This window comes from Primulina huaijiensis, chromosome 6, assembly GCF_012295235.1.
Source record: "Primulina huaijiensis isolate GDHJ02 chromosome 6, ASM1229523v2, whole genome shotgun sequence".
Classification (NCBI taxonomy): Eukaryota; Viridiplantae; Streptophyta; class Magnoliopsida; order Lamiales; family Gesneriaceae; genus Primulina; species Primulina huaijiensis.
The window spans coordinates 14,907,393-14,923,025 of record NC_133311.1 but is presented as its reverse complement, the minus strand read 5'-3'; the positions used below and the strand labels follow the sequence as shown (position 1 = coordinate 14,923,025).

Here is a 15,633-nt window from a genome sequence, read left to right as displayed (position 1 = left end):
CTGGATGGATCGGGGAGCGCCATCTTTTTCATCCCAACACCAAACCAGCCCATTATCACACTCTTGTCAAACATTGATCTCGAAAATCATAAATTTAATCGAAGTTCGTATAAGACACTGTTTGATGTCAAAGATAAATAGTTTAAGTATTTGTTAATTTGTCTCGAATTCTACGATAATTGAATCTAAAAATAATCGTGTTATCCATGTCTTTTAATTTAATATCACCATATTATAAGTTTTTATCATCGTCGGAGATCTACGTGTATGAATCGAGAGGTCGAAGTCGAACCACTCCACAAAAAAACATGTTATTGTCCGGTATGTTTTTGTTTTTTTTGTTTTCCCAGAAATATTGAATAGTAAAAGGGGGGTCCAAGACATGTCTGAACGCAGACAAAGTGTACATCCTAAAACATTAGGTTGATCACAAAAATTAAATTAAACATTTCAAAAACAGAAATGAACGAAGAGTTCAGATATTAAAGATGAACAGTACATCACTAAAGATTTTTACATCTGCAGGATCAAATATCCCCTCTACAAACTTCAAAACGAAGATAAATACGAAGCGGATTCCATCAAGATATTTCATCTCTTAAACCTCCAAGCGGATACTGAGAGAAGGGGTCGATCCTGCCAGCAAATCACGACGCTGCCATTCTCTTCTTTGATCTTATAGCCATCACAACTATAACTTTGCAGCAATCTTTTCGCTTGCAGCATCGCGTAATAGCTCAAAGGAACACTCGCAAAACCAGCCAGTTCGAATCTTTGATTCCATTTCTCGAGCTTTTCGTGTCTTTCTTTCCTCTCCATTCCCTCGCACGCTATAACATTCTTAATCTCCTCGCCTAACATCTTTTCCATCCTTAATCTCTCCAAAGATGCTCTAGGTAAAGCTGACTCCAAGCAATCGAACAGTGCAGCATAGAAGTATAAAGATTCGGACAACCTTTCCATGAGGGAATTCCCATTGTGATCTGAGTCTTGTTCCGTCACTACCATAACTTTCGGAGAAAGACCCCATATGGCATTAAGAAAAGTGTCTACATTTGAGGAACCGGTTGAAGATAAAGGTGAGGATGAGGCTGAGTCGGTACTTGGACTATATCCATTAACCATATCTTTCTCCAGCAATTCGCCTAAGGTACCTTGATTCATTTGTGCTATTCTTTGCAAGTGAATACCAATCGCATTCATAGGCGTCGAGGAAGATTTTTTCTTAAGCTCGTTATCTGAGGCCAAAAGAGAATGTAACTGCATCATTGAACTAATAGCTAGAGCTTCCCCTGTTTTGACGCGCAACTTCTCGACATCGAGATTTTCTAGTTTACTGACAATGGGGTTGAACTGAAACGGTATATCCAACTTTTCCGCCTCTTCGGTTAATATATGTGCCATCTGTTCCCGCACCTCCTTTTGTTGATGAATCCCAGTAATCCTCAAATGAGGCGGACCTTCGGGTCGTGCACTCAAATCTCGAATAAGTGCACACCATTGTGCCGGTTCAGTCACATTCAAATCGATAACATGAACCATCCTCTCCCCCTCCATTGCTTCAACAATCGCTTGATTACTGATCACAAAAGCCACTTTAACGAACGGCAAGAACTCGAAAAACATCTTTTTCACCAGAATTTCTTCAGAAACAACAGAAATTCTAGTCGAGCGAAAGGCCTTGTAAACACCAGGCCAGGTTCTGAGGATCCTATCGGCAAGAGCCTCCGAAAAATACGACGCAATCCGTTGCATAGTATCACCATCCGGCGATGCAAGATGAGAGATTTGATCAAGGGCTATGTTTGCATTTTCAAGACTGCCTGTTGACACATGATTTGCACAAGTGACCAACAAATGGATTAAATAAAGTCCTCTTTCTTCAGGTTTCAGATCCTTAAGCCATGGATACGGTGACATAAAACCAGGTGATAAAGACATCATAGGAAACATTTGAAGCGGTGAAGAAGTTACAGACGATGATCCATCTTCTTGAAACATATTTTTTGAATTAAAACTCCCAGGAAATCAGCAACAAGAACAGATGTTTTCCTGGAAAATCACAAACAAACAAACGAACAACTACTTATTCAACAATTCCCAAAACCACCACATGAAGCCAATCAACAATCCATCAATAATTCCAAAACTCGAACTACACACAGGAAACACGACGTAGATTATATATCACACCAAAACACAATCAATATACTTGAACTCACCAACAAGGCCAAGATTTCTAATTCGCTTTATGGGTTTTCCAATTCATCAGATCTCTCTGTCTTCTCCAACTCAAAAGAAAGAGCAGTAAATAGAGAAGGGTTTGGTTGGATTTAAGGCTGAGGATTACGAGATGAGTCAATCTCGGAAAATTTGTCATTTTGTTGGTACAACATAGCTCGGTTGTCTACCATGCGTGACATGAGTTTTTGTCGTGTGGAATTTGGTGTCCTTTTGCTTGTTGAAAGAATATGGAATTTGTGTGAACAAGCGCCCCGTTTCACTTGTTTTCTCTACGCATAAAGTTAAGAGGGTCTGTCTCGAAGTTTGTTCTCATGCTTTGTCCAGGATATCCATTTTTTTCCTGGCTAATTTTTTTTTTTTATTTTATCAATTTAGATTTAGGTATTTAAATGAAAAAAATATTTCTAATATGAGACGAATCTATATTTGTAAGACGGATCGAATCGATCTATAAAAATAATAAAAAAATATTTTTCATTAGTCAGGTCAAAAATTCGTCTCATAACATTGAGTTGTGAGACATTCTCATATGTTGTGGTAAATTAATATATTTTCAAAAATATATATATATTAGTAAATGCTTTTTAATTCAATTTGTTTGGATTAAATTATATTTGACTGAATAAATATATTCTAAATTCAAGTGTTCGTCGTTTTACTAAAATCTAAAATTGATGGCAATAGTGCAATTCAAATATTTTAAATCGTATAACAGCTCAAACATAACGTTTCGATTAGATATTTTATTGTTTAGACCTGGTCAAAATTTTAAAAAAAATGATCATCTCAAGTGTATTTGAATACACTATAGAATGTCATTTTCAAATTGAAAAGTTAACCAAAATTAGATAAAATAAACAAATACTCGTGTCTCGATTATTCTACTCAACAAGAACAATTATTACATCTCACTTTCTATATATCAGTAACTACTACCACTTCAATACAAATATTTTGTGTGCGAAAGATATAAAACCTATTTTATATGTAATATTTTATAAAATTGGTCGAGATGAAAAAAATTTATCATTAAAAAAAATTATATTAGACAAAAAAATAGAATAAAAAACTAAAAATGATGGTTTGTTTTATGTAATCTCGAATATAATTACTAATTAATATCTTCTTTAAAATAGCAGTAGAATTTATTTTAAAAAACCACGATTCTTACTTTATGTAGTGTTGTTAATGGATTATAAATTTGGAAAATTTGGATATACATTTAAAAGTTGGCAAAAACTTGTGTGAGACCGTCTCACGGGTCGTATTTTGTGAGACGAATCTCTTATTTGGGTCATCCATGAAAAAGTATTACTTTTTATGCTAAGAGTATTACTATTTATTGTGAATATCGGTAGGGTTGACCCGTTTCATAGATAAAGATTCGTGAGACCGTCTCACAAGAGACCTACTCTTAAAAGTTACACTCAAGCTTATAATTTACATGATAATTACAAAAGTACTTTTGAATTCAATTAGATGTTTTTTCACAATATTTTATAATCCTTTATTAGACTTGATAAATAAAAATGTCATCATATGTGTCGATTTAACTAACATGACTCTTTTAAATTCATTAGAAATTGATATCATTTGAAATTCAGAATTATGACTCTCTTTCAACCAAATCTTTCTCGGACACCATTTATAAATTTTACTAATATTTTTCAAAATAATATTTAAATTACTATTAAAAATATTGTATGATTCATTAAAAAAATATTTTTTCTTGTTACCTTCGTTTAGTATAACATTGGTTGACAAGCAAGACAAATTGGAATCAAACACACACACAAAAGTCGTATAATTTAATTTTCTTAAAAAGCAATGATCTTGCCAAACTATAAAATTAAATACGTTTTGCCGATACAAACTATTACAAATAATAATTAATCAATTGTTTGTTGACGGATAATTCAAACTTCGTATTTTGTAAGGATTTTTTGTAATTTTCACTCTCATATCTTTGTCACTTTCAAAACTCGCCAAATTTAAAATGGAATTATGATAATGAAATCCCATATTTTTATTCAGCAAAACCTTTTTCTTTTTGGGATTTTTAAGAAAATAAAAGTATAAAAAAACATGATAAATATTTCATAAGACGAGTATGTATTTTTTCTTGAAAGGATAATATTTTGTGATTCGGCTGTAACCTAAATAATTTATCTTCAATATGTATTACACCACTAACTTAATGTCTTGATTAGCAATTCAACATTAACAAAGCAAAACCTTGTGTGAGACGATATCACGGATCGTATTTTGCGAGACAGATCTCTTATTTGGATCATCCATGAAAAAGTATTACTTTTTATGTTAAGATTATTACTTTTTATTGTGAATATCGGTAGGATTGACCCATCTCACAGATAAAGATTCACGAAACCGTCTCACAAAAGACCTACTCCATTAACAAATATACATCACCTCACTTAGCACGGAAGATTATACATCGATTGATCACACATTCTTGTTTTGTCTGACGTTTGGTTCAAGTTCTACAAAAAAAAAATAATTTTATTTACTATCATTTTATCTAAATATATTGGTGTATCATTTTTATATTATACATTATTTATAATCTCATCATTGAACCGAGCATTACAGGTTCAAAAAAAAAAAAATCTTGCTTGAAATGGCTTAAAAAGCTACCACTTTAGTAGTGCCCCCCATTCAAAATTTTTACGTTTTGCATGATATTTTTCTATACTATTTCATATAATAAGATAAAAATATATGGCACACTCAAAACTGGAAAATCCGAAATAAATGACTGTTTCTTGTTATAACGTGGCTTAGGTTGGTTCACCCCACTTCAAGGAAGCCTTTTCGTGGTGTTCTTGTCATGACATAAGTGTATGGGGAATCAAGAACTGTCCCAAAGCATATAATATTCTTGAAAATCAACTAAGTTCCAAACATGCCCTAACAAAGCCAAACAATGGGCCATGGCTTTTGTTCCTTGGTGCGTTCCAAGTGTGGGAATAACAAGAAAATTCTCCCACATGCTTCCAACATTCAATTCCTTTTCTTCTGCAGAGCTAAAACAACTTTAGTTTGGTATTATCTTCTCCTATCAAGAAAAAAGAGGAAGAGATAAAAGGAAAAGTCCAAACTACGACATCAGAATCCTAAGACATGGTGGTGACCTTGAAATCTTGCTCACCTAATTTGATTGAATATAGAAAATTAACAAATATTTGTTGGATCTTATCTAAATGGGAATTTTCCATCTGGGTTTCAAGAAGTTTCCTTGATTAACATGTGAGGTTCCAAGTCCAAGAGGAAAGAAGTACAGATCGATTAAGAGACAGTCTGTTACAGAAAATTATGCATATATGACAATTCTGGTGTATTCAAACCCCAACAGATTCTACAGGGAGAGAAGTTGGAACAAACAGGGAAATAGTTTTGAAAAATCTTGAAAGATTAGACTGCAACTCCTCCAAGTGTAGCGAGCATACCTGTTAAGTTAACATTGAATTCTCGAAAGATAATGTGGCAATTAGCTCCTCACTGTTTCATAAGGCACCTGCAATCAAATATTAACAAGTTTGCTGGTAGTTCATAGCAAGTTGAAGATCATGTTTTCGAAGACTTACTTCAGAAATGGATACAGAGGTGCATCGTTGTTTTGAAGCAATAAACTAGAAAGACTAAAGAGACGCTCACCTTTAGTCTTCTTTTGTCTGAGATGAGCGAGTGAGACAGCAATCTGAGCACCAACTCGTGCATTATTTTTCACGAGAGCTATATCTAACATTTCCGTTAAGGAAATTTAAAAAATGAGATGTTTAACGCCCTTCAATCGATGTTTTATATTATTTGGTTAGTGATGCAAAAGTATCCGACAAAGAATACTTGAAGCAAGGGAGGTTCCTCCGGTCAGTTCGTTTACTCTAGCAAGTAAGAAAGGAGTTTCAGCGCTGCCAGTTACGTGCTGCTCCCTGTGTCACTCAAATGAAATATGTATATAAAAAATAGGAAAAACAAGCCTGATCATCATTATTTCACATATTTGATGATCAGGTACAAAGTTTTACCGAGCATCCATAAGAGCTTTCTGTATGGCTGATTCAATTTTATTTCCTGAAGCAGAATGTTCTCTAGGAATAGGGACCGCTATCAGGATTCCAGATCCGAGCTCAAGATTCATGTTTGAATCTATAGTTGTCGAAAATAGTACTAAGCTCAGTAATGTTATTAACTGAGGAAAAAGAAAGAAAAAGGAAAGCTCCCTACCTATTAATCGAGCACAATCCTCAGGTGAGTCAACACGACAAGGTGCCTGAAATTTTATAGTAAACTATCAACAGTTTTCTCCCGGTAACAACTAAAGCAAGCTAAATATTGATACCGAGAGAAGACCGCAGTTTTTTGGTAATATTGATTCAACACAAGATGAATTAGAAACTTTCACAAAGAAAAACCAGGACCCAGGTATAAATTTTAGACAACTTTGATGAGCAGTATAAAATGAAAAAAATGGAATCGATCCCATAATACTTCATCGCGTAATTCAAGACATAATCATAAAAATTCTGGGACAAGGTATAGCAATACCGCAAATCTTCTGCTAGATCTATTATTTTGAAAAAGGTTACCTTGCAACCACTTGTTTCAGAGAAAAAAGCAGGGAATTCATTAGTCTTATATCCAGCCACACAAACTCCTTGAGTTTCCTGAAACTCAACAGAAAATGAGTATGCATTCATTGCATAAGATAGTGTGACATGTGAAACAATAAAGGGTCATACCAAATATTCCAAAGTTCTTGGAATATCTAATATTGATTTCACACCGGCAGAAACTACAGCAACAGGAGTCCTTCCCAGCTCTGTGAGATCTGAAGAGATATCCATAGCTACAAAAAGAGGAAAAAAATCGTGTACCAAATCAGGACGAGTTAATACAACTATTCTTCAGAAAATAGGTAACTAAAAGGTCGTGCATATTCTTGAGGGAACAAAAGGTTCAGTTTATATCAGGTACTTGTTCCAGTAATTTACTTTTGGATTTTCCAATAATACTTCACTCTCAATGATTTTGCATGATGTGTACGAAAAGGTTTAACAATTAAGTTATTTCTCAAATGAATGAGCTCATCATGGTTTTAACTCCATTCTACCAAATAGTTCTCAAGCAACTCACCGAATTGAAATCATAACTGAATATATTAAAACAAATGCAATTATAATATATACAGCACAGAACATCAAATTACACCACATCTTTTTACGAGATACTTCAAAGCAAGAAGCACCCCAACATATTTCTCATTACATAAATAAAATAATGATAAAACATACTACTCTCTCCATGTCTGTGAACTCCCCCAATGCCACCAGTTACAAATACTGGAATGCCCACCTGCAAATAATTGAAGTCTTGACAGTTGGTAGCGCAACTATTTGCCTTAAAGGAGTATTCATAAGAAGGAAAGACGTATTAAAAATGATTATTACAGATCAAGGAATACCATGGAAGCAAAAAACATTGTTGCAGAAACCGTTGTCGCACCGTTTCCTCTAGTAGCAACCTGAAAAGTTTGTTGATATTCAAACTCCAAGATACTAGCTAGCTTTATGAGGGAAACAAATCCTAGTTCACGAAATGCCATGCAGTTGACATGTATTGTGAATCAATAAATTTGAAGAATCGGGTGGTTGACATTAATCTCAGTATGAAATCATATTGATATAGTGAATAAGTGAGCAAGATCTTAGATAATCACCCACAGTCATCAGGATTTTATTAACTTTTCAAAACATACCATTTACTAACAAACACAAAAAATATTTTGAAAAAATAACCAAATTGTAGATCTCATCTAGCATCTAAGCATGGCAACCAAAATTGATAAAGACTTGAATTTGATGTGGAGCAATCAAGAATTGAAAATTTTAGAGTGTGGACACAAAACCAACACAGCAAACGAAGTGTGACTTATCTTCAAATACTCACAACATGGGCGATATCTCTGCGAGCTGTTTTTCGAGCCTTTCTTCCCAGAATGGCCAACCTTTCAAGTTCTTCAGAGCATAAACCTACAAATTTAAAGCTTCTTCAAAAATCAGAAGATTGTCGCCATTTTAGTTTCCCTCCAGTATACAAGACGCAAGTTAAAAGAAAAAACTCAGAAGATATCAACCAAATAATTGTAAAAGAATGTGATATTTCAAAAATTCACAAGAAAATCTAAGTTCATTGCAGGGATTTCCTTCCTCCACTCCCCAACCCAACTAAAAACAGAAGAAGCAAACACAGGATAAATGCCTGCTTTAACCATCCAATATTTTAAAATGAAATAATAGTTAACAAGACAATTATGCAATATGATATATAACGAGAATTCATTTCCTACCATTGCAAAAAACATCACTTTCAACATGAGACTAGAGAATGGAAGCATTCATAAAATAAAAAACATCACTTTCAACATGAGACAAGAGAATGGAAGCATTCATAAAAAGTGAAATGAAGATAAGTGCAATTAAACATAGAAGAGAGAAAAATGTTCTCTTATTTTATTATTCTGCATATTATCAATACAATGTACACAAAATTCACAAATATAAAATGGAGAAAGTACAACTTAAAAAGAAATATTACAAAATATAATAATCATCGAAATATTATCATATCTCAATCAATCACTAAAATATGAGATTCTAGCAGTGATTTCCTCTTGATTTATCAAGAGGAAACCATGGTGCGAAGATGTCTGTCATGCCCAACTTGCTGATTTGAATCTCAAACGGTTGTCTCAGCAAACCCTTCGTAAGAATATCTGCCATTTGTTGCACGCTTGGGACAAATGGAATGCATATGGTCCCGTCTTTCACTTTTTCCTTTATGAAGTGTTTATCTATTTCTATGTGTTTCGTTCGATCATGTAGAACCGGTTATGGCAATGCTGATAGCTGACTTGTTGTCACAATAGAGCTTTATCGGTAAGCTTGACGGTTTTTTTAGATCTTCTATAACTCTATTGATCCACATAATTTCACATATTCCATTTGTCAATGCTCTGAAATCGGCTCCAGCACTACTCCTTGCAACACCACTTGGTTTTTTATTTTTACATGTGACTAGATTACCTCCACAGAAATTTACAATATCCAGATGTCGATCTTTTGTCGACGACTAATCCTGCCCAATCAGCATCCGTATATGCTTCAATTCCCTTTTCTTCACATTTTTTAAACAAAAGTCCTTTCCCAAGAGAACTTTTCAAGTAATGAAGAATTCGATAGACTGCTTCAAGATATTCTTCGTAAGGAGAGTGCATGAATTGACTAACCACGTTTACAACAAAGGTAATGTCAGGACGTGTGTGTGACAGATAGATTAGCTTTCTCACTAATCGTTGGTATCTCTTTTTGTCAACAAGTTTACCATTTTTCACTTCCCCAAGTTTGACATTCGTATCAATTGGGTTATCAGCTGGTCTACAACCACTCATCTCAGTTTCCTTTAAGAGATCAAGGGTGTACTTGCACTGTGACACAACAATTCCCCTTTTTGATCTAGCTACTTCCATTCTCGGGAAGTATCTTAGTCGGCCTAGATCTTTAACTTCAAATTCAGTGGCCAATTTTTTTTAGTCTGTCCATTTCCTCCATGTCATCCCGTCAGAATGATATCATCCACATAGACAATCAATATAGATATCTTGTCTCTGATAGATTTTATGAATAGAGTATCGTTAACTTGTCCTTGAGTGTAACCTTGACCCTTAAGAAATGTTGTACACTTCCTCTCCTAGGTCACCATTCAAGAATGCATTTTTCATATCTAACCGGTGACTGATGTAATGGCCAATCTAGATTGACGACAATTGATAATAGAATCCGAACAGTGTTCAACTTCGCAACGGGAGAGAATGTTTTGGAGTAATCAACTTCATAAATCTGTGCGAATCTTTTTGCTACCAAACGTGTATTGTATCGTTCTAAGGATCCATCTGAGCCATACTTTGTACTGAACACTCATTTGCAGCCAATTGTAATTTTTCCTTTGGGTAGATACACTAACTCCCACGTAGCATTCTTTTCCAGAGCTTTTGCTTCCTCAAAAACAGCTTCATGAACATTGTTAGGGAGAACCAGATTCGATAATTGTGAAATAAAGCTTCAAACGAAGATGCAAGGTTTTTATATGATATGAAATTAGACAAAAGATGTCATGTGCAAGACCTAACATTTTTCCTCAAAGCAATAGGAAGATCAAGATCATTAGAAATTTTGGGACTACTCGGTACGGTGACATCCGGATTAATGAGACTCTCATCGTGAATTTCCTGATCCAACCTCTGAGTAGATGCTTGTCCGTGCTTTGGGACAGAGTATTCTCGTTTTTTTTTTGTTGAATGATGCTTTAAGTAGACAAGACCTTTGAACCATTTTTCAGTATCGTTTGTTCCATTCAAAATATGGTTCCCCAAGGTTTGATGTGAAAAATTAGTAGTGTGAGGGACATCAAGTTGCATGGCAAATTCAGACTTCTTCCGATCTTGATGGTAATGCTCCCCTGAAGATGGGAATCTGTGTAAAAAAGTGTCCCTTCAAAAAAAGTGACATCCATTGATACAAAATATTTTTTTGATGTCGGGTCAAAGCATTTATAACCCTTTTGATTTTGGGGATAACCTACAAAGATACATTTATGCGCACGAGGGTTCAATTTAGAACGTGAAGGATCATGATCATGAACAAATGCCACGTTCCCAAAAACTTTTAGAGGGATTTCCATCATGAGTCTAGACACGGGAAAACAAGTAGTGAAACACTTAAAAGGTCATTGAAAATGTAAAATTCTCTGAGGGAATTCGATTTATTAAATATGTGGCAGTTAAAAGCGTGTCCCCAAAGATAGTTGGGAAACTTGGCCCATAACCATTTCAAGAAGATGTTTGTTCTTTTGTTCAGCTAACTCATTTTGTTGAGGTGTATGAGGGCAAGAACATTGGTGAATGATGCCCTTGTCGGAGAAAAAATTTCCCAACACAGAATTAAAATATTCTTTCCCGTTATCAGTGCGAAAAATTTTGGCAGAAATGTGAAACTGATTTTGAGTCATTTGTTAAAAAATTTTGAAGATTGTGGCAACTTCAGTTTTATCTTTTAACAAAAAATATCATGTGAAACGAGTATGATCATCGATAAACGTGTAATGGACCAATGTTCGCCGGACACAGTTGGTATTCGTACAGGCCCCCATACATCACTACCAATTATCATAAAAGGTTGTGATTTTGTATACGGTTGAGATGAAAAAGTAGTATGATGATGCTTGGAAAATTTACAAAATCTCGCTGAAAAACAGAGGCATTTTTATTCAACAATAACTTGGGAAACATGTTCTTTAAAAAACTAGAATTAGGATACCCTAATCTATAGTGTCATAATAAGATATTACAATGATGAGGAACGGAAAGAGAGCTGAAGCACGTCGTCTTGTCTCGTCTTGTCTTGCATGGCAAAGTCAGATCCAGAAGATACGAGATAGAGACCATAATCCTTCTTAGCAACCCCAATCATCTTCCCCGAGGTTAAATCCTGAAATTGACATCCTTAGTGAATTTACAAATGGACAACAAATTATAAGACAGTGATGGAACATGCAAGACATCTTTGAGGATGAGTAAAGGGGAAATAGGAACAAGTCCTTTCCCGACAACGGAAGAAAAAGACTACTCCGCGATTTTAACTTTTTTTGTGCCTACACGAGGAGTATAAGACGAAAAAAATCTCAAAGAGCCAGTCATATGAGTAGTGGCTCCATAATCTAAATATCCAGGGCCAATTGCAGTTGTACAAGAAAGGTCGTGGAAAGATGAATACATGTCCGAGCAACAAAACAAGAAAGATTATCAGTAGAACTACTACTGCTGAGAGCCCGTATATCACCTTATGGCTTAAAATCACGCTTAGACCTTCTCTTACAGTTTGAAGGTAGGTCGTACAACTTCCAACAAGTATTTTGATTGTGGTTGTCTCGCTTACAAACATCGCACCAAAGACCAGATCGATTTTCCCCATTCGCTCCTGGAGCTCCTCTAGCGATGAAAGCATCGGCGCACCTCTGAGAAGACCTCGGGAAGACTGGGCAAGGGATTGTGGCTAAGGAAACGACTACACACGTCATCCAGGTCAGCGTTAAGGCCAACCAGAAAGACGAAGATTCTGCTCCTCTCGATTTCTTGCGTTTAGCGAGTCGCATCATATGAGATTTCCCATTTTTCTTCCTCGAAACTCCAATTCTTGCCAGAGTACAAGCAACTCGTTATATTACGTGGTAACTGACCGAGAGTACCTTGCTGCAATTTCCACATCCGTGTGGTTAATTCAAACATTTGGGAGTGATTGTCTTGATCTGAGTAGGTTTCCCGTATCGCCTCCCAGACATCTTTGGTCGTGGGGAAAAAGAGAAGGTTTACCGATGGCTGGATCCATGGAATTAATTAGCCATGCGATAACCATCGAATTCTCGGAGCGCCACTCTGGGTAGCGGGTGTCGTCGACTGGAGGTGATTGTGTTGTCGCGGGTCAAATATCCGAGTTTGCCTTTGTCGTCAATCACGAGTTGGATCGACTGAGCCCATTCCAAGTAATTGGTTCCATTTAATTTACGGATGGTGACTTGGAGGGGCTGTTCCGGCAGAGAAACGGTTGGAGATGGTGAAGTAGCGACCTTGGACCCTTCACTGGTACTGGAAGAAGATATACCTATGGACGAAGATGTGTTGCCGGTGGTCGAAGATGAACAAACCATGGATGCTTTAGAGTCCATAGTTGAACCCTGTTGATACCATGCAAGTAAACGTAGAAGAGAGAAAAAATTTCTCTTATTTTATTATTCTGCATGTTATCAATACAATGTACACAAATACAAAGGGGAGAAAGTACAACTTAAAAGGAAAAATTACAAAATATAATAGTCATGGAAATAATTTCATATCTCAATCAATCACTAAAATATGAGGTTCTATCTGTGATTTCTTCTTGATTTATCAACAATAAGATATCTAATCTGCTGACGCTAATTAACCAAAACACAAAGTATTTTCCGACATAAGAGCTGGTTCGCCCACGATAACACATGGTGGTGGAAAAAAGAAGCCAATTTTAAAAGGTAATAATCATATATTGCTTATCCTATGAGAGAATTTATACTGAAGTTGTGACAAATTCTGTCATCCAGAAGTGCATCCAAATATTCTTGAAAATCTCATTGTGCTTGTATAGATTTAAAATTATATTCGGATCTATATCTATCTCTAAGCATAAGCTCAAGTCTTTTGAACAATAAAGTAAGGTTTGGATCCACTAACTTCATTCTTAATTCTTATGGCATCCAAAATCTCCATAACAAAGAAACCCATATTTCTCCAGAAGAAAAGGGAAAAAAACAAGTTGGAACTCCAAGCGACTCAAAGTGACCAGAGGAAAAGTTTTGAATAAACACCTATGCAAGGTATGCCATCCAAAATAGCAATTGTTGCTGGTATAGCTTCATTTTGTCTCACAATTGCCTCCACCTCTCTTGCAGTTTCGAGATTCTGAGGATATGGCATTCCTAAGTACATAATGCGAGAAAAATGATTAAATGTCAAAGTACAATAACTGATGTGAGTTACCATGGAAGCAATTAATAAAAAAAAAACAAGTTAACTTTCATTTGTTTAAAAGGGGATTATATGATCAAATGACACTTGAAACAGGAAATACAAAAGGCAGAAACATGGCTTATTTTATTTATTGTACAGAAACTCGTTAATGAGGAGGAAAAAAACTTCAATATAGAAGGATTTTAATCACGAAAAATTATTTAGATGTATTCCAACAAACCATCAAAGTCAAAATATGACCTCCATTAAATTGATTTACTCCTCGCATAGAAAAATTCAACCAAAGCAAAGCCAATTGGGCCATATTTTTCAATTGTTCTGCACTTGGTGTTGATAAAAAATTTGAGCAGGAATGAGAAGCTTTCAAATCATACCATGAGATATTATGGTGGACTCGAGAGCAACCACAGCTTTCCCATCAGATAAAGCTTCTGAAACTTCACTGGATATCTTAATTATTTTTTCACCCTATACACACAATACATCAGTCTACCAGAGCCCCAGAAACAGAAAAAGTTCACATGGTGATCATTAAGCATGAGGAAAAAAGTAAACAATCCAAAATCACAATACCAGCCAAGTATGATGATTTGAAGTCAAACAACAAAATGAGACTACTAAACAATCTATATACACAGAAACATTTCAATTCATATGGTGCACAAACCGGAGAAGAACAGGGACGTTTTACTTGTTCGTGTCTTACACATCATTTTTTTCTACAACTTCATTGCAACATGTCGATGTCTACCAGTTTGGATACATAAGTTATAGATTAAAATAGCATTTTATTGAGGCCCAACTGTGTAAGCGCTTATTTTGAATAAAATGTAAGCATTTTCTGGGTATAGGATTTTCTACTTGCTTTTCCAAAATGCCACTTCTAATAGCCCTCCAACCCCCCCCCCCCCCCCCCCCCCCCCCAGACAAAGCAAACAGAAACAATATATAGAGTCGAATTTAGGAAACTCTGATTTCTAAACCAAAACAAAACACTGAGACAGCAGATTTAATATGAACATCAAAACTTCAGTTGACACTTTGATCATAACCCAGCACCACACGATCATATAAAAAAATATTATCCATAAATGGGGCACGGAAATGATACCTTTGAGGTGGGATTTAATGGGTTGAAGTGTTTCCGGATGTTGGATATTCTGGAGACAGCGGAAGAAGCCATTTTTTGCTCGATCGATTGCAGAGGTTGGGTAAATAGCGGAAGAGGGTGAAAATAGAGCCGAAACTTTGAAATGCGTAGTTGAAAATTACTCCAAGTCCAAACTTCCAATCATATAATAGTAAGTCTGTTCTTCAAGGGTATAGATTAACGGTCAATGCTATCTATATATAATAAAAAAATAATAATTTTAACATAAAAAAATATATGAATTCAATCGAGTTAGATAAACAAAATTAACATACGTCTGACAACATTTTTTTGTGTAACAATAAATATGATATGTCGTTTATTAAATTTTAAGTTTGGAACGAGGTTTCAAGGTATCAATCTCTCCAACACAAAAATAAAATAAAATAAGTTATGCTCCATAATAAATTTTCTATTTTACACTTTATACTAAAATAACAATATTATATATGACCTAATTAAACAAATTGTTAAACAATTTGTACTATAAAATACTGCTATTTTTTCACTGAAATTTAAAATAAATGGTTATATATATTTTATATTAGTCAAAGAGTTTATTCATATAATTTAAGTTGTGTATGTGTACTACTACAAGATTTTA

The 15,633-nt window shown here is 35.0% G+C and overlaps 2 protein-coding genes across 5 annotated transcripts; both read right to left on the bottom strand.

Annotated features, from left to right (window-relative positions):
• Positions 1-456: 456 nt before the first annotated feature.
• Positions 457-2,478, bottom strand: LOC140979615 (scarecrow-like protein 3). The gene is made up of 2 exons (XM_073445108.1): positions 2,223-2,478; positions 457-2,052 (listed from the first exon to the last, which is right to left on the bottom strand). Exon 2 carries the CDS (start codon positions 1,999-2,001, stop codon positions 592-594), a length of 1,410 nt encoding a protein of 469 aa, XP_073301209.1. The 5' UTR covers positions 2,002-2,052; positions 2,223-2,478; the 3' UTR covers positions 457-591.
• A 2,537-nt stretch (positions 2,479-5,015) lies between these two features.
• LOC140979614 (pseudouridine-5'-phosphate glycosidase) lies at positions 5,016-15,162 on the bottom strand. Of its 4 annotated transcripts, none has more exons than XM_073445103.1 (13): positions 14,991-15,162; positions 14,254-14,347; positions 13,717-13,827; positions 8,212-8,294; positions 7,727-7,786; positions 7,557-7,617; positions 7,005-7,111; positions 6,852-6,929; positions 6,490-6,535; positions 6,291-6,411; positions 6,109-6,194; positions 5,920-6,003; positions 5,016-5,280 (listed from the first exon to the last, which is right to left on the bottom strand). In XM_073445103.1, exons 1-13 carry the CDS (start codon positions 15,060-15,062, stop codon positions 5,114-5,116), a joined length of 1,170 nt encoding a protein of 389 aa, XP_073301204.1. In that variant the 5' UTR covers positions 15,063-15,162; the 3' UTR covers positions 5,016-5,113. The 4 variants fall into 4 exon arrangements, with proteins under 4 accessions (XP_073301204.1, XP_073301206.1, XP_073301205.1 ...); XM_073445105.1 differs by having other exon boundaries at positions 5,274-5,320; XM_073445104.1 differs by lacking the exon at positions 5,016-5,280 and adding an exon at positions 5,486-5,804.
• Between the last annotated feature and the right edge of the window lie 471 nt (positions 15,163-15,633).

Bases quoted from the DNA above. Each gene is read 5' to 3' on its own strand.
- LOC140979615 (XM_073445108.1), bottom strand. From the start codon at position 2,001: ATGTTTCAAGAAGATGGATCATCGTCTGTAACTTCTTCACCGCTTCAA.
- LOC140979614 (XM_073445103.1), bottom strand. From the start codon at position 15,062: ATGGCTTCTTCCGCTGTCTCCAGAATATCCAACATCCGGAAACACTTC. The intron at 8,295-13,716 runs GTGTTTATTCAA...TTAAATTTGTAG, and splicing joins GGATGGCATACCTTGCATAG to GTTTATGCTCTGAAGAACTT. The intron at 6,004-6,108 runs GTATTCTTTGTC...CGGAAATGTTAG, and splicing joins AGGAACCTCCCTTGCTTCAA to ATATAGCTCTCGTGAAAAAT.